The 25,232-nt window shown below is 41.2% G+C and overlaps 1 protein-coding gene across 1 annotated transcript in view; it reads right to left on the minus strand.

Annotated features, from left to right (window-relative positions):
• Window positions 1-11,696: 11,696 nt before the first annotated feature.
• The window catches only part of FHIP2A (FHF complex subunit HOOK interacting protein 2A), a 35,616-nt gene continuing 22,080 nt past the window's right edge, over window positions 11,697-25,232 (minus strand). The window contains exons 12-17 of the mRNA XM_035547773.2: window positions 24,686-24,829; window positions 23,074-23,164; window positions 21,209-21,352; window positions 16,696-16,836; window positions 15,423-15,526; window positions 11,697-15,325 (exon numbers count right to left, since the gene is read on the minus strand). Coding sequence (XP_035403666.1) covers window positions 15,220-15,325; window positions 15,423-15,526; window positions 16,696-16,836; window positions 21,209-21,352; window positions 23,074-23,164; window positions 24,686-24,829 — 730 coding nt within the window. The 3' untranslated portion in view covers window positions 11,697-15,219. The remainder of the gene's footprint in view (window positions 15,326-15,422; window positions 15,527-16,695; window positions 16,837-21,208; window positions 21,353-23,073; window positions 23,165-24,685; window positions 24,830-25,232) is intronic.

Consider the following 25,232-nt stretch of genomic DNA (forward strand, 5'->3'; position numbering starts at 1 on the left):
CCACAGCTGCTCTGGACAGCCTGTGCCCATGCCAGAAGATGTTCTTATCTCAGCAGAGCTGGATCCCCAAGCTGTCAGCCCCGCAGTGCAACGCGGCTGTGCTGCGGTGCCACAGACCACACAAGATGGACTCCAGGCAGGAGCTGGGCCTGCTCGGGGGATGGAGGAGCTGGGGCCGTGGGGAGGAACCTCCTGAACTGGCACAGCTGAGATCCCTGGAGTCCGTGCTTTGGATCAGGAGGGTAGGGTATAAGAGATTCTCCTACAACGCATATTTTGAGATAAATGCCAGTTGCAGTGAAGCATCCACTATGAACCAGTCTGTTAGAGAAGGGGCACGCTGCTGTTGTGCCAGTTACCGCTACAAAGCACCATTGGTCCACGCAGCCTCGCAGGACATGGCTCACAGGAACCACTTCAGCAGGGTCACAGAGGTGCTATATGTTGGCCCTGACTGAAAAGCTGCAAAACCGCCCGGCAATGAACAGGTTTCGCAGCCTTTGACTGACGATGAACTGGCCTTGTGAGTTTAATTAGCTGGTGAGGAGGCAGAGGTACCAGAACTGTTCTCAGTTTGGTTCGGTGCAGAGTAAATAATCGCTCTCCAACTTCCCTCGCCCCTGAAATTTATTCCTTGCTTGGATCTGACCGCATCTGCGAGTTGGGGAGGCAGACACTGGGAGCGAGGAGGAGGCTTTTGCAACCTGACCCTCAGGATGAGTATCTGCAGCTAAGGCTTTTGCACTGACCCATTTTTCTAAAATATTTATGCCTGATCAGCCGCTGCTGTTTACTTCAGGCTCTGCCCTCTTGGCCCACCCGGAGCTGCCTTATCGGCCAGCCTCTGCTATTTACAAAGCACAAAAAAAAAATGCTGGGAATCTGAAATTCAAGAAAACCCTTCCTTTTTGCCATGTGCTGAAGTTTCCACTAAGGGAGCCATGAAGAATTAATGGTGCAGGCAGACAGGGCTATAAATGGAGACCAGCAGATGCCCTAGCAGCCTCACATGAGCATGTAAAGGCTGGGTGCCCCTCACCTCGGCAGCCACAACCGTTGTCAAATGTAGGTGGGGATGTTTTTTCAGGGCCCCTTAACAGCTCTGGGTGGTGTGGTCAGTTGTCTCATTCATGCTGGGTGCATTCCCCTTGTCTGTTTGCAGAAGGGGCAGCCTCTGCCACAGAAACACATTGAAAAGCCTCCGAGCAGGCAGCAGAAAGCTGGCTGGCACTCCCCGTATAAATTTATTTCTTTCTTCTTTCTGTATATTTGCTTTTAATGGATCAGAAGCACGGCATGTTCCTTTGCATCATTTTCAGTGAGGAAGGAGCTGAGCTCCGTGCTCTCCCCTCTGACCTCCCTCATTACTGTAGGAATGGCAAGGAAAGTCGATGTGGAAAAGACCCGTTGGATCCTGAAATCCATCAGGCTGCTGGAGGAAGGGTATGGCCTCTCTGAGGTGACAGATGGAGGTGAGGTCAGCGAATTTGTCCTTTTAAACAAATTTGCAAGAAAAGGTGCTTTTGCTGTGAGACTTTGGGGTTGCTTTGGTCAGTTCTGCTTTTTCACTGTGTCTAGATCCCGGCTGCCTGGAGGTAACCATGGGTTTGCCAGTGATTTCAGTGTCACGGGAATTTGATCTTGAAATACGCTGAGTTCACAGGCCATATAAACTACAATATTTTGCACGTCTGCTCTCAATCCAGAGAGCCAGAGGGCTGAAGGTACATTTCCTCACTGCGAACAGCAAGAAATAGATCTTGATTTAAAGGAGAGCCACCTTCACTGACCGTTGTGCCGTCCCTCAGAGAGGGCATGGAACGGGAATCATGACCACCCACACTTTATTGACTTTATTCCTTTCTTAACTAACAGACGAACTTCTGAAAATGTGCACAGTAGACATTTTCTGAGATATGAGAGCCAGCTCTAAATTACGATCCTCAAATCACCAATTCAGAGCCCTCAGAAATATATATATTTTTCCATTTCTTCCACTATAATTTCCGGGCTGGGGCTTCTAGCCATTAATAGCATCTACATCATTACGGTGCCGTGACACTCCAGCAGCACCCTCATCCATTTCAGTCATTGATCCACTAATGTGTGCCGGATGAAAGAGGAAAGGTCCAGCTCATTCATCCTCCCCTCCCTCTTCCTCCTCCTCTCACCAGGTGGCAGCCACTCACCCTGTGCTTTAAATCCCTATCGGATTTCAGATGCTCGGTGTTAATTGCTTTGGACTGACCCCAGACAGCGAAACTAAAATTAAAGTAACGGGGCCATAGAAGTGGGTGAAATGCTACAGGAGTGAATGGCTCTGCAGCTGCTTCCCTTGGCCACAGTCTGCTGGCAGCAAGGAAATAACAAGTCAGAGCTGGGGCTGTAAAGCACACTCAACAGCATTGGATCCTTCCTGGAACATGAAGCCGAACCAGGAGAAAGGCTACAGAACTTAGGCAATAAGGAGATCAAAGGTGCAGCAACACGCTGCTGCAGGGATGGCACCTGAAGTAGCATCAACTGCACAAGTAATGCTGCAATTCCTGCTGCACGTGAGACCAAAAAAAAAAAAATCCTCCCTGCAGCCATCTACAGTAAATCCATACTGCAGCTCTGTGTTTGAGTGATGGTGTGAGCTACAAACATAGCTGAAAGATACATTGCTTATGCTTATAGCTTGTCGGGGGGTTCTAATACAGCAATTTGATATTTTATTTATTTATCCAAGTAACCTACGGGCAGATTCCCCCTTTCTCTTTGTACTCATTACTTGATACATCTGTTCTTTTGTTCTGTTTTTCTTTATCTTTATATTGCTCATTTTGGGGATCAAAGGATAATGGAAATAAAAATCCTGTTAGTTTTCAAAGGTCCCCACAGCAGCAGGTAATTGGTTTCCAATCAAGCCCAGCCTGTCTTTCATCTCCAAAGGCCTTGCAAAGAACATTTTGCTAAGACACAAGCATATGTGTTCAGCAGCACTGCCAGGAGATCTAATTTTGAAAGTCTGCAATTACCTGTGCAGTGGCACTTACAGAGATGAGAAGCGCTGATAACAACGCTCTGTTTTTCTGCCATCTTGCATTAATGAGCCGTAACTGCACCCTTCTGCAGGGGCTTTCGGCGGCACTGCTCCCACGCTGGAGTAGCAGCGGTGGTGGCACAGGGCCAGGGGCAGGCTCCAGCTTCCCCCTGCTTCCCCGGGCCAGGGCCTGACCATGCGGCCATCCTCCTTTCCCCTCCTTCTTGGTGAAGCCAAGGGAGATGTGCCACCCGTTCCCACCCTGCTTCATGCTTCCACCTCCCTGCAGCAGCATGTGAGCTTGAGTTGGCCACCTGAACTTCCTGGGCTGTGTCACAATGACGCCTGGAATATCCTTGTGTATATACACTTACCTTTCAGCAAGAGGAAAACACGATGCCAAGCAGCTACAGACAGGAACTTTTAAAAACCAGCTTTGCCACCAGAAGAACTGAAACTCCTCCTGCTCCACCCACAGCTAACCACACTAAGACATACTAATGGATTTTGTTCGTGTATTGAGCAAAACAATTCTGTGCCATCTAGAGAGGCAGGAGGCACCCAGGTACGTACTTATGTATGCACACCAAAATCTGGGGCTGACTCTGTTTCTTTAAATAAACAGTATACATTCATTTCACTTAAAATAGGACTCCTGTCAAGCTTCTACCCTAGAGCAACTACCAATTGCACTGTCAAAATCACTCTCTGTGGTTCTGAATAGGTTTCTTAATGAAAGAGCAACATTAGCTCTTTAGAACATTTTGTCCCTGAAGGATGCAGCAGCAACAGCCGCTAAATGATTTCTGGCTCAGAGATGCTTATAAATGGTAGGAAATATAATGGTTTAAAACATGAGTATCAGCTCCCTGGAAATGCTTCATAACAGCAAATCAGGAAACCAAGAGAAAAATGGATGGTTAAGAATGGTACCCACTGATGAATGCTGTTTCCCACACGCATGCTGACCCCCTTGAGAATAATTACTGTGTGGGTATGTTGTCACTGAAACAATGAAATAACCAGAGAATGAAATTATTCGGGACTCAATCCAAAGAAAAATACTTGCTGGCAAAATGAAATTTTAATGTCCACTGGTTGCTGGATTAAATAATGATGAGCATCCGAATGAAATTCTCTGTTTCTATTTTTGCAATCTGTTCATGCTGACTGTCAGGGTGATCATTTTTTATCCTGGTTAAACCTGGAGGCAGTCGCAGAGTAGGATTTGACTTCAGCAGAGATGTTTGGATTCAAAACAAAGAAAAAGAGCTTTTGTTAGACGCTGCGTGGTCAGAGGCAGGACTCAGGTGTTCTCCTGTTTCTTTAATGGGCATGATGTGGCTGAACTCAGCTGCAGTCTCCAAACGGGGACTTTGGCACCATTTAAACATTGCAGAAGATTTACCAGCAGGCTTGTGCACATCCCCAGTCTCAGTTCCAGACTGACTTCAGATCAAATGTCACTCTTCTTATGCAGGAAAAACCCGCGAGGAGCTTTTCCACAGCATGGTGTGTATCGGGGTCAAGAACAGTAATAAAAGAGATGACATTTGTCATGGGCAGGCAGGAGTCTCTGTCCCTGCTTTGTCAGAATCTTTCCCCTGGCCGCAAGAGAATGGAATTTTTCTGCTGTGTTTGATCCTGTTACTTGTTTTTTCTTTCTTTTCTTTTCTTTCCCTTTTTTTTCTTTGTAGTTCTGAAGTGTATTTTTTACTGTTACAACCCCAAATTTTTTTATAGCCAAAGAGGAAACACACCTGATATATAAAGCCAAGAATTTATTTCAAGTAGAATTGAAATCTTTGAAGTCTGTTCCAAGAGCCACTATCAGTCCAGATCTGATTATTACAGAAAGAATTTTGTCTAGGCACAAGAAAAAAAATCAGTGATTTCTGTATTTCAGGTCATAGTTATAATACAGCCATACAGACCACGGGGTCTCCAGTGCTGAGCCCGCTCCCCACCTCTTCCCTGCGGGTTCTCCTCTACCCTAATGCTCCCGAGGCCTCAGCCATCCGACCAGCCCCGTATTTCTCCACACCCTGTCACAACGCTACAGTGCAGAGCTACACGTGGTAGTACCGCTACGACAAGCAAAGGAAAACACGGCCACCTGGTGAGAAGAGCAGTTGGTGGTGCAGCTAACCCAAATTAAAACAAGGCCGCAGGCAGGTCGGGAGGAGCTCAGAGAGGCCTCAGCCCCGAGGCCTTGCAAACTCAGCACAAAGCCCATGGCCTGTTACCACAGTGGCAATGTCGTGTTACAGGGCCTCAGGGCCGCTCTGCTGTGCTGCTCCTACATTTCTTGTTTGCTTCCCATCCAGCTGTGACCCTGCTCCTGCCCAGCCTCACGGCCTGAGGAAGGTAGCTGTAGGCCCAGGGATCAGCCCGGCATCAGGAGGTCTGCGTTCACCTGGCTTAATGAAGAACAACTCCGTATCAAATACCACATGGGGGATTGGTGCCTCCTTGGCTGTGCTTATAAAATTTCAGGGAGCCCCTAGAATAAATGGTACTGAAGTAATACGAAGCTATAAACAGGGATCTTTAGCTGCTGTAGTAGGTGAGTTACAAAGTTAGACTGACCTTGGCTCATGATGGTGCGAGTTTTCTTCATCTGATTTCAGTTTCAGCTTGGAGATCTTTACATGGCATCTGGGTCAGCTTGCTCTGTAAATCTCTACTTACTTCTGATAATTGTTGGTGTAACTGCTAAGCACACAAAGCTTCCGTGGAAAACTGAGTCCAGAATAAGAAGTCAGCCCTCCTCTGCCATACAGTTTAATACAGGAAGAGCTGAAAAGATGAATTACACCTATGTAGCTTCTACTTAAAAAAGTTAAATGAAGTCTGCATTGCACATTCCTAGCATATGTAATTCCTCTGTGACAGCTTCCTCTATTAACAGTCTGAGTCATCCAGCTGTCACATGGGGTAAAAACCATGTGCCACTCAAAAACACCAACCCAACAAAGTGGCTCAGGTATTCAACACCACCACAGTGTGTGGATGGATGTCAAACTGATTAACAATAACTAAGGCAGAACAAACCACAGTGATCTAGGAGTAAAAAATAATCCGTGCACTCAGGTACTATGAAAAGTTCACTTAAATGGCACCAATCACTGCAATTATTAGCATCACATTATTTGCAGTTCCCATCCCTTTGCTTCTGTCTGAAATAAAATTAAATAAGCAAATATTAGTTTACTGGATAAGCATCAGCATTGAAGTGTAGCTGTTTGGAGAATGGTGAATCACTGTCAGCTGTACCATAATCCCAAACTATTGGAAGTAATGAACTTCTTTTTTCCACCTCAGAAGTGAAAGACAAACTTTTGTGTTACAGCTTTCCCCTTAGAGCTTTCCTTTCCTCAGAGCTCACTGTGCCAGAGCTTCACTCGAGAGACTGAGAGAGTGTGCTCCAAGCTGCAGGACTGGCTGACTGGTAGCACAGATCACATTTAATCGCATCAAGGCATGTGTTTTTTCATTATTCTCTATGGTTGATATTTAGAAACAAAAAGGCAACCTTATTTTAGAAATTTAGCAATTAGAATTATATTAGTAGATCAAATTGACATTTGGAATTAATTATAAAAGGAAAAAAAAAAGAGGTTATGCTCTCTCTTGATCTTGTAGAATGTAAAAATAGGGTTTGATAAATCTGGTTTCCTGCACATTTCCCATCTTAGAAACATCAAGGCTTATTGTGATTTGCTGGTTGATATTAACCCAACTCCTTATTTAATGATCCAAGCTGAGATCATGGCTCCAGAGAAGCAGACATAATACATAGCGTGAAAGTGCATGCTAAAGCTAATACAATTTTGTTACACATTTCACCCCGTGTTGGTACTACTTCTCCTAAATTTGAGTGAAAAGTCAGAGCAGAGGAACAGCCGAATTCCAGGCTGGTAATGGGAGGTCTTGTTTACCAAGACCAAGGCTGGCTGCATTCTGGCAAATGGCAATGAGAGGGTGACACTTCAATTACCATCGGATTAAATTAGCATCTTACACGATGCAGACAAGTTTTTGCCTATGTAAGCAAGGCCAGGTGGTTTGGGGGACTGAATTTTGATCCCACATTATTCAGGCTTTTGTTCCTTACGAATTTGTGTTAAATAGGTTTGTTTGAACAAAGGAGCACCACCAAAGCAGTAACATGTTTAGCAACCAGAATAAAACATGCTTCTCTTCTCCCTGGTTTATGCTTTAACCCTTTGGTGAAGCCAATAGTAAGCTATTATGATTACCGTGTTCCACGAATGCTCAGTGTTAGCCAGGACCTCAGTTCTCGATGAAGAACAGCCAGAAGGACGCAGAGGTGCTGGGCCCTTCCTGGGACCCTCACAAGGCTGCAGGTACAGGACCCCAGCTCCAGTTCGTGGCATGTATAGGCATGCTCCTTAAATCAACAGAAGGATCCTCCTTACACATCTTTCCTTTAAACACGACCAAGCTACCCAGTTTTCTTCAAGTGTCATTAAGAAACTCCCGAGCCCAGTTTTTTCTTCTCTGCTAATTTGCCTTCCTATTTTTCTCTAGAAAATTTTAACGCATTATCAGAAATGCCTAAATCAGCTTGCTGAGCAGAGAGAGAAGACTGCATCATTTCTACCAAATGCCAAATTCCCACCAATTTCGACATTTGGGTTTTCACTGACCCGCCCAGCCACACTCACTATGCAGCTAGGATTTTCCTAAGGGATCCTGCAGCTGGAGCTGCACGGACAGAGGCAGCGCTGCTTTTGTCTGCTATGTCCTTAACACGGCGTGCCCGCTGGGCTGAACAAACTGCTGACTGCAGAATTCCCAAGGTGAAGGACAAGAAGGAAAATATTCCCAGGGATCTGAAAGGATGGAATTAACAAGGCAAGAGAGTGTGAGTCTCGGGAGGCAGGAGAGGCAATAGGAAGATTTCTGTCCTTTACAGGAAGCTTAAAGGAAAATTGTCGGGAAAGATGCACAGTGTCAAAGACTTGCTGCTAATAATAAAAATAGAAATCTCCGAAAATGTTAGGAAATAAAAATTCATGACCGAGAAAATAAACCTAAATTAAGAAACACAAACTTGACAGGTGCTTCCTGTGGATGCGGAGATGAGGGAGGTACAAGTGGCTTTCTCGAGTAAAGGATAATGAAGATCCAGAGAACAGGTAATTTGTTTCTTCTCTCGGAGGTGCCCCAGCATGGGGGGCTCCTGGCCCAGCTCATCAAGCTGTGCCCCCCGCTGCTCGTAATGGGTGCAGCTTCTGCAAAGAGGTTTTTATGTAAGCGAGTCTCATTTTGGAAGGCTGAAAATTGCTTTTCTCAGATTGCAGCAACTTTCCTCATTTGCAGGAGACTTTCAAGTGGATCAGTCCATTTCACCGCTTTCTAGTGGAACAAATACAAATCACATAGGAGCCGTTAATTAGCTGGGAGTCTGAGGAGGTAAATGGGATACATGCTCACTTCATCTCCTCTCTGATACAGCCTGGCTTCCTGTTACAACGCTCAATGTTTTGTCCAGTCTGGTTTTAAAACGTGTCGGGTAACAGGTTCCTTCCACGTCTAGCCTGGCAGCGTTCAGTCAGGAAGCTCTCATCGATCAGGAGCATCAGTTTTCCTCCATGACATTACCTCATTAATTACGTGCTGACAAATCAGGTTCAGTATTTCCTTCAGTCTTAATGTGTGAGGCTTTCAAATCTTTTTATTGTGAGGAAATGTTCCACTAAGCCTGAGCCATAATTTCACTATGCAAAAAGCAGTTACCCCCGTTGCCCTTCGCTCTTAAATAAATTGCTGCACTTTAATATCTTTTGCCGTTTTCCGCAGAACTTCCTGTAGTCTTGTTATCTGTCATTACTCAGCACAATGACTCACATTTTCATCCAAAATGTCTCCATTTCATATGGAGACATCACAAAATACAGAAATCTCTCTCCAAGCCGGGGTAGGGGATACTGTACACATAATGCAAATGTCTCATTTTTGCTGCCCCTAAGGCAACACATTTGGGGGTTTACAGTTGCCATCTAGGGCTCTCTGTGGAGGGTACCCTCCCTCTTCTCAACACCAGTTATTTCAGAGAATACATAGAATAAACCAAGGTCCTTTTTGGAAAATGAAGGTGATTAAGAATACATTACGCTTTTCTTCATGCTCCTACTGCCTACCACAGCAGTGGGGCTCCTCCCTTGCGGGTGCTTCAATAGTTTTGAGTATGTAGAATATTTTATCGGAGTGGCAAAGCCGTACAAACCCCTGCTGAATTACGATGCTGGAGAGCAGAAAGGCAAGAGGAGCAAGATGTACCTGCTTCATCAAAGTAGCAAAACACTGACAAAGTTGTCAGTGCCACAGTGGTATCCCAGCAGACTCCATACCACCAGCAGCACTTATAGTAACGTGCAGGAATTTAATGAAATGTTGTTCAGAATATACGTACCATTTTAGCAAGGACGATTTAAGTAGCCCTTCCACTTGGTGAGATACTAAATTTGAAGATGCATTGCATCTTTTTATCTTTATCGATCTGACTCCAAAAGCAAAACCAGCAACCAGTCTGAACTTGTAAAATTCAACTTTTCATACTTTCTTGCTTTTCTGGCATTCCCAAGAAGCTTAAGTCACCTGAAAACTTTAATCCACCATATGCTTCACTTGATTCCTAAATTGCTCTTCAATCCTCTTGCTCATCCTTGAGACAGAACATCAGCTGATCAAGGATGCACCAGGAACATATGGGTTTAGGCCAAAAGGGCTCATACAAGTTGTGACAGATTCACTTCTCTGAGCATTAATACCCTTTAATCCAATTGGATCACATACCAAACCAGCAAAATCCTGCAGGCTTTGACAGCACCAGCTCTGGTAATATTTAAAGGTTAACAAATTCGGTAGATCCTGTGCTACTTGTATCTGCACTGGAAGCTTTGACTGAGAATCTGTAAAATGAGCTAACGAATATGAAGGATAAACCACACGCCCATAGTAGTGTTTTTTTGTGTTTTTTTTTTTTTTTCTTTCAGTAGGATGTGGAGCCCCCCAAACTTGCATCAGAATGCAAGTGCCGTAAGATTACCACACTTCAATAATAAAGTGATTTCAAGGATATCGAAAGTAAGCGAAAAATACAAGAAGATATAAATGTGCAATTTTGATTCAAATTCCTCACTGCTTGAGGAACCAAAGTGTCCCTAAATCTCTAAATGCCTCATGCAGGCACAGCAAGTAAATGATTTGGGGTGGGAGATGACAATCTCTGAGACCCAGGAGGATGGAGGAAAGATGCTGAGAGCTATAAAAAAGCTGTCAAGTGTATCATCTTGCTGTTGCTCTCTCCTTGTTCAAGATGCAAGAGCACTTGCAGCTGTTAAATATTGAGAAGGAAAAACAGCTTAACATCCAAGTGTAGCCCTCAAAGGGAATCTTACAGAGCAGTAAGATTTTTTAAAAGATTATGAAAACTTGAAGGACACCAAAACTAGATGAGATACTAAGAAAAGATATCCAACAAATACGATTTTAAAAAATATAAAAACATGTAACAAAGCTTTCCTCAAAGGGCCTGAAGGAAGAAGAGATGCACACTCACGTACGTGACATTTGTACCCAATTCAATAAACTGCTGTTGTGACTGAGGCACTCTGCTCTCAAATGCAATAGAAAACCAAGGTCTTGACCAGCTGCAGTATTGAAAGATATTAGGGCTCTCAGGAAGAGCAGACATTAATCTGTGTTCAGGATGACTGTATGCTGGCCATTTCCCTTTGCTTCCATTTTTCATGGGAAAGAGCACGCTGATTCACTCTGAGCCCTGCACAGTACAGCACAGTGCAGGAAATGGGTTTATTCCAGAAGATGCTGCAGTGACAAACAAAATAAACTTAAAAAAAAAAAAAGATTTCAAGATCAAAGGCACGATATAAAATATGACACCATGAAGACTCAGTATTTTCTGTCTTGAGGTCATCTAACAAAATCCGTTATGTATTCTGTAATAATAGGAGTGGCTTCATTGAAATTCATTTATTTGGAGAATATCCCTTTTAATCCTGCATGCATTTTTTAGCACAAAAAGTTGGATTTTCTTGCAACCTCCTTTGTAAAACTTAATATTGTATGTCTGCTAACGTGGCTGTTTCAGTATTCCTCACCAGAAATCCCACACCTGTGAAACTTCAGCAACACTATCAGTAAGTGACCTACACAAAGTTTAATAGAAAAATTTTACTGAATATCCTCTGTTTAATGTAAACAAGGCAGGAGGCAAAACAAGGAACGTTTATTTTATATAGTTACACTATTTTACAGGGCACAGAAACTATTGAGAATCACGGTTTGAAAACCCTGTAGGATATGCCATATCGGATATGGATTTTTCATGTAACACTAAATCTGCTACATAATCCTTAGATTTTACCTAGCACTTCGGTTTAGTACTGAGACAGTAAGTCATAATAAAATGTCACCTGTGGAGTCACACAGCAGGTTAAGGTAGAAATTACCATGCATTTACAAAGCCATTCCATGATTACTTGTGCCCTGTAAAATCACGTGCAACGATCTTTACACTAATCATAGTGTAAGCAAGCTCGGAATTCTGGTTCTCATATATATATATATATATATCTATGTATATATATACATAGGTGATATACAACCAGACTCAAGCTGTGTCAAATCACAGCTTTTATATTGCACAGACAAATACATAGTAAGAACATTACACAGACGAGATCTGAATACCAGGAATATTACAGTCATATGAGAAGACAACTAAGGACAAACTTGTTCTACGGGAGCTTAGCACATGGCTTATTACAAAATTTGCTATATCAGAGTCTAAATCAAATACATACTTTAAATGGAAAAAACGTAAAAATGTGTCTATTTACACACGTGCATCAAGGGTTAAAAAGTAGTTTGCATCTGCTTTTTGAAATCAAAAATTTTTCTAGTATTCCTCTCAAGCATTTCAACCTAATACCAGTGGCCATATTTTCAAAGGTGATAAGCACTTGCATTTTCCACAGACATGTGGAGGATCTCCATATGTTGTGAACTTCAGGCCATACATTTTCTCAGGTGTCCATCTCTGGGTAATAAATATACAAACACAGAGAAACAAGATGGGCACCTCAATGGCACGCATAGATTGGAAAGGTGAAAACATGGACCTGAACTAACTTCTAACCTAAGAAGAAGGTTCTTCTTTTAAAAAAAGTGCATGAAAAGTATCACAAAACAAAATTAAATGAGTTCCATCTCTTAAGGAAGATTAAATCACTTTTACAAAATAAAGGTCATTGTCATCGTGTATGGTAACCAAGGGTTTGTAGGCGGCACTCACAAAATCAGTTCAGGCTAATGCAACTTCAAGCATTGCTTCACTTCTTACCAAGACGGATCCGTGTCTTACAAATTTATCAGCTGAGTAAGATTTAGTTTGCAAGAACATCTCCAATGTTGTCGAAGACTGAACAATTTTGTCCTGAATTTAAGAGTACTCACAGTTATATCTACTTTTTTTCCCCCACCCCCCATGTACAAGAGTTAAGGAATTGTGTTTGCAGCTTGGTAAACTGTTTTGCATTAAAATGCCACAGACATTGCAGCAGTCCTTCCAGAAACTGACTGATACAATTCCTTACAATGTAATGAGCTCAGGTATCAGTAAAAACAACAATACCAGAGGTGATGTTAATGGTTTCATTTAAGATCAGGCATCTTCCGCACGGCTTTACAAATCATTATATAGCTTGGAAAGCTCTTGCAAGTTTTGCTTAACATTTCTCTCCCTTTCATTCATAGCAGTATTATCACTTCCAGTTTCCACTGAAATTAGGACATCAGAAGTATTCTGGAACATACACTTAAAAAAATAAATAATGAAATATATATTTTAAGGAAAAAGTAATTAAGCTCAAGAAAAAACAATAAAGACACAAATTCAATGAAGCATCAGCATTTGTGCTCAACAGCTTAACTTTATCCATGCAAGAGACTACTATGATTTAGGAAAATTATTGAAATTAACCTTATGTTTAACTGTTTCGCTGAATTGTGACCTTAATTATAACAAACATATGTATTAAGCATCACCACATAGACATATGCTCTAAATTATATGTCAAGTATGGTACATTAATGAAGCTTCTAGTATGGACTGCAATACATATCACTAAAATTATTTGCTACTTTCAAGGTATATTTCTAAAGAACAAAAATGAGAAAAGTGTCATTTTTTAAACTTTATCCTACTATGCTACTTTGATCTGAAAACACTTCAGGGCTAAATTCAGGAGGGAAAAATGAAGGTTGGGAAGTAAAATACATTTGCTTTTTTTTTGCCAGATAAATCCAAGAAACTGTACAGACGCCTCCCAGTATAAGGAGCCACTGAATTTGGTTTTACCTGCCAAAATATTTCCCCAGTTCCAGCACTGCTCTGTTAGCCTTCCTCCCCAGCTGAACCTGCACAGGAAGCCTTTACAGCAGGACCACCTTCACTGTTGTGACAAGAATAAATTTAGCCCGTTAACTGTGACACTTCTAATTAGCCTGCTAACTTAAATGACCTCTGAACACCCAGATTCCATAAACATATTAAAAAAAATAATCTCAAAGGTATGGATTCAGAGCAGAATCTGATTCTAGGTACAGTCACGCAAATCCAGGACAATTCCAGTGACTGAGTAAATGAGTCCATATTTGCATATAAGCAATCACATCCAAAACAGGCATTAGCTGTGCAAAAAGGACACTAGGAAAGACAAAGAAAGACAATGTAAACACAAGGAACTAACCTCTACCTTGCCTGCCTATACTGTTAGGTTTGTAGAAGGGGAGAGAGGTACTATGCACCTGTGCGGTGTGCAGGACAGGTCTCTCAAGCAAATCACTGCGTGTGGCTTGAAGGTTAAAGCACAGCCTCCTGGCCCTGCTAGTGCAGGGGTGGCAGCGAGCTGCAAGCCCTGTCTGAAGGGCTCGCTGCCATCACTGTAGAGAAACAGCAGCAAAATCCAAGCAATGAGAACGACTGCCCTGGCTGACAACATTCACACTGACGGACTCACTGAGACACCCTTCTGTATCCCAGCACCATGCAAAGCAGGTGTACATTTTGGTCCTACATAACGTATCAACACTGCAACTGAATTGGCATCAGGCAATCTTCTGCTGGGCACCGCTGCTAGGGTTAGATAAACAATAAAAACGTTTCTAAAAATGACAGAACATTTATGCTGCCAATTTTCAAGGCACAAAAGATTCTTAAATAAATTCAAGCTAAATGTAAATTTAGAAACTAAAAAAGAAATTAAAAATACTGTTTCAGCAACAACTACTAATGACCTATAATTCATTTCCCTGTAAAGGTGAAATGCCAAGCAACTGGAGTTCACATGCAAAAAACTGAAGTACACCTAGTTACACAGATGACCTGAAGAGCAATCGCTTGGAAGGACAGAGACAAATGTGCAATAAACACGTACATTTCAGATATACTTGTTATGGACGTGATCCTGAATCAGGGTTAATTCACTAGTATTGGTTTTATACTAATATATCTCCTGAAGTAATCCACTGGGGAATCAAGCTCAGAGTTGTTTTTAAGAGTCACAAAATTAAAAAAAAAAAAAATCCCTCATGAATATATTTCACTGTATACGAATTAGTGGATTTTTTGAACCTCTCTTCATTTCTAATAATATTCATTTCAACTATAGTTGTGATTTCCTTTCACATGAGAAGAAACGAATTAGGACATAAAAATGTTATAAAATTAATTTGCTACTTAAAAGTAATATGGTCACAAAAAGCGAACTGGCGCACGTGAGCTCCAAAACATGAAAGACCTAGCTCCCTGAACATCGTCGTTATAACAGAACAATAACCAAGGTCTGATGTCTGTGGTTCTTCATGCAGCTTCTGCAGATCTTTGCACAGTGGCTAGAAATGCTATGTATTGGTTTCTCCCAAAATGCCTTTAATCACATTCTAGGTCCATTTGAATCCATCTACCTCACAACGTGGCGAATCCAACAACTGGTGAAAGTAACCCGTCTTCCAGTCCTGCCAAATGTCAACAGACGCTTTGCCAGGAGGTGTCACCTCTTCTAGCTGGGTGTTGTCGGTAGTCCTTCTGGCTAAAACAGGCCGGGGGATTTTACAGCCTGGCCACTCGTCAAGGCTGCTTATGGTGTAGATGAGGCATGATACTTCACAAATGCAATTGCTGCCAGCTCTTTGCAGAATTCTTCCAGCACAATCACACCCTCTAGTAATGTCATGTGGTCAATGCTGAGGGAAAATTAAAATAAAAATCAGCAGAGAATCAGGACTGGCATGCACAAAAACCAGCAGTGAGCTTTAGAGAATATGCAATGTATTTACTCACATGGGCCCTTCAGGCTCCAAGCCCAGTAGGCGTTTTCTGACCAGCAGAAGTTTGGGAGTGAAATCTGGGATGCGCTGGATTCTAACCATGAGGTCTCCAACAACCTGCAAAGCAAAGCGCCATCAGCACACACAGTCACACCTTTGCAGAGCGGCTGGCAGCAAGGACAGATGACAGCCTTCAGTGCCTGGGACACAGAGCCACTTCAGAATCGTCACAGGCTCACAAAACAATATGCAGAACAGCTGCTCTGTGCCAAAAAAGGGTGAGTGGTCATAAGCACTAAGGATATGAGCAGGGCCAAGGGTGTGAGTGAAGAAAGCAAAGAGATAAAAGAGGACAGGAGCTCTGAAGCCTTCCTAGCTATTGTCATAGATTATATTACTCATTTATTTTAATTACATCAGTGATTAATTCGTCTCAGTAAATGTTGACGCAGGCAATTGACCAGTAAATTCACGGGTTTAGGGAAAGCACAAAGGGAGAGAGTGAAGATTATATTTGAAATGGGGAGGGCTGCTGGGAAAAAGGGAGCTAAGCCCTCTGTTAGCATTGGGTAAGCACCATTAATAGGCTCCTGACCAGCTTAATAACAGCTGGTGCGTGGGGTAGCCAAGGGATCTCTGACTGAGACGACTGCGCTGTGACAGGCATCCAGCCAGCACTTGTAGGATGAAGGTCTGGCAGGAAGAGATGAAATCAGAGAGGGAAAGGAAAGGGACTTCCAATAAATCTAGCACTTCATTGCTGACTGGAATCCAGACAAGGGTCACAGGCTGGACTGTAAAAAACAGCTTTCATCAGAAAAAAAAAGAAAAAAAGAGGATGAGCAGAGATATTCACCCAGGCACAGGTATTCAGTGTCCTTTGCTGGAGTGTAAATTAAAGCCCTCTCTTTCCCATCCAGGTGCAAACCTGTACTTTTTCTGTTCTTACTGCATTACCTGATGTTGCCTGCAAGTGACAACAATGTCACCTAGTCCTAAAGCAACATCATTGCCAGAAGGGATATTTTACATCTACGCCATGAAACTGAAAAAAACAAACAATTCTGAAGACATGCAGAATCAGAATAAATGCTGGAGAACATATTTTCCAATATTTTTGGTAGAAAATCAGTAATTCTGATTTTTAAATCCAGAGCTAAGTATCTATTTTCAGTGGGAAGCCATTTGCCAACTTAAACTACCCAGCTTTAAATATTCATTACGAAGTTACTAAATATATCACTGCTATATAGCCATATGTAAATATTAACCGTGTGTTTACTCACCCTGACAATAACAGAGAAGAGAGACCTGCAGCCAGAGGCTAGGTTTACATAAGGATCCAAAAGGTATTCGTGTATATGAGGATGGGGAAACAAGGAGAGTTTGGACAACACTGACGTAACTTGTAAATTTACATCATAGGGCTGCAAAAAACAAACAAAAAAGGAAAATGTAGTGCTTTGTTATTTTCACATTGAGTTCTTTTTATCCAGCAAGTGTTTATTCAACTACTACAACCTCACATACAGGGTTATAAATATGTATAGATAAAAAGCTAGATTAGAAGACAGGCCCCAAACCTGTCCCACAGCAGGATTAAAAAGAATATGACAGTTAAGTATCAGATATCATTATCGATGTAACTGCTACAACCACAGGGCACTTCTGCACACTTCCTGTTTATTGTAGGATAAGAAGTCCTCTTCCTATAAAACCGTTCTTCAGCTCACTAGCCAAACAAATAGCATAGAATCAGCCTACATCAAACATCTGTCTCGATGAAACATCTTCTTGCTTCTCCTGGATAACCGCAAACTATATGAGCTTAGGAAATTGACAGTGATAAATCCCCGTTTAAAGCTAATAATGTATTTCTCTTTTTTCATTTTTTCCTGTAAAGAACCACTGCAGAAGGCCAGGTCATCCTGTGGCAGCATGCTACTGGAGATGAGGCAATCCTGGGCTGGGAACACGGCATGAAATTCTGAGCTTCTTCTGCACTGCCTTTCCCCAAATCAACCACATGGAAGAGGCAACACTGTCAGACACCACAAGACGCTGATCAGCCATAAGGACTTTCCAGGAAAAAAACAGTACCTAGCTTAAAGGTTTTTACCATCCCAGGAAGAAACTCATTTCCATAAAAGAAAGTGCTTTCATCACAGCTTCTTCATGTTCCAAGAACTCTTTTTTTTGTCTTCAATTTTCTTGTTGCAGGGAAAACAATCTGATGTTTTAATGCAGGCCAAAATATCCAAACTAGTGGAATTTCCTTCCATCTATTGAGTGTTGGAACAGACAGTGATGGCAAGAGTTGGACGGGCATTCCCTTAGTACATGCCTATGCCAGTCTGAAGATGTTACCAATGCACAGATGGTTTCACTTAATCTGCCTGATTCTACCTGAAATGGATTACTGGGCCCTCATTCAATCCCTTTGCCTGCCAGAAGCATGTTGGCAGCAACATCTTCAGGGCATAATCACATCTAGGAGACGATGTGTGCTCAGGGGCTCAAATTATCACCTTGATGCTCTCAAGTTAGCATCCCACTGAAGAATCAGGGAACAGATTCTTCCCTTTTCCAGAGCAAGATCTGGAAGACTTCAGCTTCAGATTTAGATATATTTAGGTGCGCCTACATGTCTAAGCTCTCATTAGCCTACTCAACAGAGATTTGACACTTGATAGAATTGCTTATAAACATCTCATGCCGCCTCAGATGCTCCCAGGTATCCTGATAGTCTCTTGACAGTTCCACAGAGGGTGGATCCTGCAAGATCTGTGTGGTAACTGCCAGCTTGCGGGAATGTCTCGGGCATCACAAAAACAGCAACAGTTACCTCAGTTCAGGCAACTGAGTCGACCTGACAGTCATTACAGTCAAGGAAGCTGAGATGGTGATTCATTAGGTTTAAAAGACACCTACTGGTTTCTCAGTCTAACAGCTCCTGAGACTACAGGGGCTGTTCTGACAAAATTTCCACTGACTAGATATGGACACCCAACTAACATTTAGGTATCGTAATCCTGAGTTCGTTACTAGTCACCGTGGCATGCCAGAGGGAGTTGTCTTACAGTTCTTGTGAAGTGAAGGCACTTATTTCTCCCAGTCAGTGGCAGTTATTTCTGTACTTGATATGTTCTAGCGAGAGATTCATCCCAATCTTCTAACAAATGCATGAAGCTTTCAGCTTCTGGGCCAGAGATGTTATAGGTGACAGGGATTACTACCTTTCGCGTTAGTGTGGAAGAGAAAAGTTACTGTGCAGACAGAGACACAAATTCCTCCCATAAATCTATTCCACTGTCTGTCTAACTGAACGGTTGGAGAGGGTCTTTAGAGTTGTGTGAGTCAGTCAATTCATTAGGAGGCTTTGAAGCCATGAGATTTATCTGGTGTTCACAAGAAGAGAAGGAAACAAAGTAGTAACACGTGCTGCATTGTTCAGACAGATTGCTGTTGTGATTTGAACTCATTGAGAGCATTAAGGAAAGCTGAGCTTTTATTTATGTCCATATGTTCTCTAGTTACAGAAAACCAGCAAAATTTGGAGTTTAGAAAGTTCTTAGGAAACAGTTACTTCCACAGACATTTAATGGGTAATATTAACAGCAGGAAAGAGGTACTGTCTAGTAATTAAGGTACTAGATTTGAACAGCCCTGAAACAAGTTACTTTATGTCTGTGCCTCAGCTATCTTCTGTCAGAAACTAGGTGAATGACACTGACCAGCCCTGTAAAGTTTTCTGATATCCACTGATGAAAACTGATAAATACACAAGAACTACCTAAGACAAAGCAAAAAGGACATCGAACACAATCTGTAAGTAGTACTGTATCCCTACTACAGGCTTTTCCGAATTTTTTACTTTATCTGGACATCAGCATATATTGTGTCAAATTTGCCTTTGGTCAGACCCAGGTTTTTCTATGCATTTGACCATGAATGTTTGCATGTTTCACCATGTTGTTTGTATGTTTCACCATGAATAACCCCTAGCAATTTCTATTTTAAATTATTTTTTTTTTTTAAGGCAGGCTTTTGGTACAATATAGTATGAATTTACCCCTGCTGTTTGATTCAGACAGTTCATTTTAGTTCTGGAGTCAAGTATTTTTGACACCACAGATTGAAACACCTTGCTTGACTAACTCAAATGTGTGTCATGCCGACCGGTAGTATGTCAATATGGGCACTGTGCTGCCATGCCAGATGCTATTTTTGCTGTAATCATATGTATCTGATACTTAGGTGTTTCTCAGGGGACGTAATTTGGTTTCTTTACTTTTTATAATTTATGTGTCATTGCTCAGTCAAGGTTTTCATATCCGCAAGGATTGTTTTTCCTAAAAAAGGAAAACCAGGTTTCCTTACAACTCCAATCTATAACCATTTAAAACTAGGGAAGAGCACAGTACATGTTTACTGGAACCAAAACACTAAGAATACACAATACAGCAGTATTTGGTTTTCTTTTCCAAATTCTGAATTATAAAAGTCAGTAATCTCAAACATCCTTCTCCTCTAAACACTCACAGAGCTGACCTAGAAACAACTTCTGGCTTCCTGTCATGTTGCCTGTGCATTTATATGTCCAAATGACTCTGGTCCTGTTTACGAGCAGGAAATCTGGCAGTACCACAGCTAACTAGTCATTCTGTAGATAGCTGCACATGCAAAACCAAACAGAATTGTGCAAACTTCTGAAAAACTGGCACTACTGCATCTATAGCAACTCCAGCTGGTGTTATAGGGAGTGTAATCTAGACTTTCAGCACTCATTTTTACCAGGAAGGAAAGGCATCTTCCTCATCAAAAACAGCAATGTCAACTTGACTAACTTAAGTCCAGAATTTAGAAAGGACAAAGAAACAAGAAATTTTTGTACAGGGTGACCTCCTTTTCATCTCCCTGAGCCTTCATGTTGCTTCTCCTCAGAAAGACGAGGTCACGTGGACAGGCTAGATACAGAAAGAAACACAGAGCAGGAAAATTCACTTTCTTTTAACTCCTTTATACTAATCTGGGTCTGACATGTCCTTTTCAGGACAAGGAGCCTGTCAGATCATATCTCACTTGTTTGCCCTTGGCAGCTATACTTTCATTACTTGAATATAATGAAACAGGAAAAAAGAAAAACACCTTTACATTGCAGATGGAAAAGGATACCTTCTAGAACTTTTCTCTGCAATGTAGTTTTTTTCTAACTGTTGAAAAAACATGGGGAGAATGTTACCAGCAATACAGTAAGTTCTTCTCATCTCACAATGGTGTAAACTGTGTTCTGAACAAGACTCCAGATTGAAATTCAGAGAAGTGTGACAGAAAGGAGATGTAACGCATTTTATTTACTGAAAAATGTACATGCTTTCTAGGTGTAAATACTAGAAAATGGAAACAGAACCAGTGATGCTAGTCCCAAAGAGTACTTAAGGATACTATCTTACACTCATCCTTTACCACACAAAGATATTCTTGTATTAGTCATCAATTTAAATGACATTTCAATCACAACACTGGTCAAGAAAACATTCTGTACACAGAAAGATGGCTAACAAATATAACATGCTTAATGTACAAGAAGTTTTTGTTCTGTTTTTAGTGAGAGAATACTGATCGCTATAACATCCTGCAATCTACAGAGACCTGCAACAAGGACATGGGATTTTACACAATAATATGATGCTGTAACAGACATCTGAATGATGGGAATCCACAAGACCTGATGGACACTAGCCACTTAGTAGTGATGAAAGCATTCAGAAATGGAACTTATAGCTTGCTTTTTCTTACCTGATCAAGAATCCTGCCCATTCTTTCAAAGAGGACTTTCAAAAAGTGTCCTTCAAAAAATGATGCTTCTAAATTGCACTTTTCCAAAGACCTGGGAGATCCAGGCCACTCCCACCGTAAGCAGATGACACAATAATCACGGAACTAGAAAAAAGTAGAGAGGAAAACATACTCAAACCTCCATGGAAATCATTTCATTTCCTTTTAATAGTGTCTAGGCCTTAAAACCATAATCTGTAGCTATATGAGAAATCTAAGCCCCAAAAGAACAGCCATTCTGAAATAAACATAACCAGTTTCTATACAGGCACTTCATTTTCTTCTCGACGTTCATGATACTAAGGTAGTTTTAGAAACACAACACATGGAAAACTGAGCTACCCAAAATTGGCAGACACCGAAACACAAAGCAAAGCTAACAATACACATCTTGATCTAGGTTCTTCTAAAGCAGAAGTTACATTCCTATACATTACTCTTGTCAGTAAGTTACCACACTGTCACTGCATCATGGGCAGCTTATCCCAACATCCAACCCATATTGCTCCCATATTCCCCAGGGAGGGAAGGCATGTGTATGAGCAGGTGATAGAAACAAAATGAACTTCAGGGCTTTCTCTTCCCTCCCTCTGTTTCCTATCATCCACAGCAGTCTTTCTTAATACCCCATCAGCTTCTGCCTCCGATGTGCTGCGGGCTGCCTGGTGTCTCACTTTCAAGGAATTGTACCTTGAAAGGAGCACCAATAATACATGTGAAAATAAGGAATGCAAGAATAAACAGTAGCAAAAGTGAGACAAAACAGACTCGGGAATCATTCAGTGCATGCAGCTTACCTACTGGTACAAGCTTCCAGGAATAGAAAGAGGGAAGCAGAACAGCTATTTGGTTGTAATAACAGCAATAGGCAGTGCTATTCTTAGGGGGGAAATATTTTAAGAGTAGCCATATCATTGTCAGGAAGTGACAGAAACCAATTCTGTTCTCTAATAACTCCCAGAATACTCTTTTTCCCAAGACATGAAAGAAATACAAAGATGATATGTACTTTCTAGCATCCAAGAATAGAACATGGAGGAATTTTACGTCAACCTTTGTTTTCTTATTCACTATTTTCTATTCCTTTTCTTTTCAGGAGACTGTAGATAAAACAATACAATAAATACAGAAATCCAAGCTTCTCACCCTAAATTGCTGCTGTCATAACTCAGAGATCATGGAATTTTTGAAGTACCTACTAAATATAGCTCTCTTGGTTACTTCTTTGCATAATTTTTTCTATAATAGAAGACTCACAGGGCTTCAATAAGAAAGCTGCAAATAATTAGAGATTGTCCTCTAACCAAGGAGACTTTAGATTACATGTGTAAAAACAAAAGCTGCATTTATTTCAAAATAGTAAATCATAAAGGTTTCCCTTCCTATCAGAACCCTCTACTTCAAATCTGAATGCCTTAGGCTGTGCATTCCCTGTGATGAGCCTTTATTTTTGAAGTCCCAGATTGCATAACTCCTATGCAGCATTTTAATTTCCCTTTAGTCCTTTCAAACAGCTTGGCAGGCAATTCTCCAAGAGAATGCAGATAAATGCAAAAGCAAATTAAGAACCTATCAGCAGTTCAGATTTCCTCTCAGTGTATTTGTTATATGAATATTAATGCATTTAATGTCATCCATTATTCCCACAAGGTGGATTCATCATCAAAAAAATCTCCAAAGCTAAGTTTCCATTAGAAAATAAAAATTGACTTTTCCCATCTTCCATTACTAGAAGATGCATACATTAGGACTATTTATAGAAGCATTTGTATATCCGCATAATCACTCCAAATTCTCGAGGAATAACGAAGACTTTGCTGACTTACTTGTCTGTGGGCATCTCTGAGGTAAGTATCATAACCTGTACCCTCCACGTGGTATGACGACTTGGCTTCATCAGGTACAAGACAGAGAAAACTACAGAGGTAAAAGCGTGTTAATGAAAACCCATAATCCACAGAGCACCAGATCAATACTTTTGCATTATCTGCAATAGTGTTCACAATACTGAATCGTATGTGCATTCTGACTATTGTTTGTAAAAAGACTTACACTTCAGAACTGTTCTATCTACCACTGGAGGTAAAAACCTCAGTGGAAGGCTAGCACTTTCTGAAAATGAGCAGACAGAATGGAGATGAAAAGGAATAGTCATAAGCAGTCCAAGTGTTTGCTAAAGGTCAGGCTCCATCTTACAAGAACACATGGAAAATTCACTGGGGAATAAATGAGTCCAAAGAGAATTACAGTCAAAATTCTTCTTAACCTACTGCACAGGCAGTTTTATTTCCCGGTTTGTTGTGGTAATAAATATCTAATATCTAGTTCAGGAATATTTGCATATAAATGCCCTTGCCAGGTATGTAGTGCATACACTTTATGTGCTTATTACTTCACCAATACCTGGCCTAAGTAACATCAGAGAATTCTGAAGCTTATTAGAGAGGAAATTTCATTACAAATTTATTTTAAAAGACAATTAAAATTTCTGGACAGAAAAATGAAACTGCTTTTGGACCCTTTTCCCAAAGTTTAGCTTTCTCCACGCTGAACTCCTGAAGGCTCCTGTAAGATTTGTATGCAGAAATATGTATGGAGCTCATCTTATCTGAAAAGATAAATCTGCAAAACACTGCAAATCCTGAAAACATTTCTATTCAATGATGGATATTACATAGGGTGAATTTAGGAGATTGTTTTATCTTTCCTCCAAACCATGTCCACCGTAAACTATATGTAGAAGTACTGGGGGAAAGAAGGCAAGAAGCCACTCCAGTCTGTGCTTACTGTCCTTGGGCTGTTTGCTGCCTTTGGCTAAAACCTTTGATTAATTCTGGATAAGCAAATAGGGCAGCACTGAAATACCAGTGCCGCTTTGCTAAAGTGTATTAACAGGGCAAACAGCATTTGTCCTAATATTAGTTGCTAATAGAATTACCATCACTAAGATGCTTAGAGAAGAACCTGTCCTCTTCATGATATCCTATTTGCAGTATGTCTAGCATGCACAAAGGTATGTTGCAGGTGACAGAGATGCCTCTTGGTTTTCAAGGAACAGAAGGTTATCTCTGGTTTGGCAATTATTCCCTTCTATGTAAGTGTTTAAGGAACTTTGGGAAGGTAGAGGTTTTTTTTACCTCTTTTGGAGAAAAGAAAGCTTTATACTAATGAGGCTTTCATTCGGAATTGTGAGTATTTGGCTAGACTGTTAGCTGTAAAGTTTATCTAGTCTTTTGATCTATGATGAATTATTTTTACTTATCTTTCTCTAATCTTTCAGGAGTAGCTTTCTGATAAAATGACACATAATTTTCTTCTGTGGACTCATTTTACCAGCTGGCACAGAACAACATCCATTACAGAGTACATTTAGTTTGCAACAGTGTGCACAGACACCCACATATTCAGAGATTTCTTTAAGTGTTTATTTCAACTTACCTATTTACAATTTTATGAACTTCAGTCTTCCCATCATTTTTTGGATGTTCTGGACTGACAGGTGGAGAAGCACTGAGCCACTCTTGAGCTGACAACGTGTTATCTGGAGACAGATCAGTAAATAGCGGATCTTCCTCCAGGTCTCTGTGAGATTATATTAGACAAAGTCATTCACAGAATGTTATGCAAGGCAGGAAACTGGATCAAAAGGCATGCTTTCTGTTTTTCTTCTCTGAACAACTAAGATGTTTTTCAGAACGCTACCATATGCACAGCTTTTTACCAAATTAATAAGCAGAAATGCCAACCTCTGCACATAACCAGCAAAATTTCTCTTCTTTTAAAGAAAAATCATAACCTGCTGATCTGAAGAACAGAGCAGACATTTTTGACTGGTACAAAATCACTGCATTACATCACATAAATGTTTTAGACACATTTTTCACAAGAGATATACTCTGGGAAATCACCAGGTTATTTTAGATGACTCAGGCACCTTAATTTAGATAATTTCTAAAACAGCTGGTGTGATTAGTCCTTACCCCTC

Source organism: Cygnus atratus, chromosome 7, assembly GCF_013377495.2.
Source record: "Cygnus atratus isolate AKBS03 ecotype Queensland, Australia chromosome 7, CAtr_DNAZoo_HiC_assembly, whole genome shotgun sequence".
NCBI classification, from domain to species: domain Eukaryota; kingdom Metazoa; phylum Chordata; class Aves; order Anseriformes; family Anatidae; genus Cygnus; species Cygnus atratus.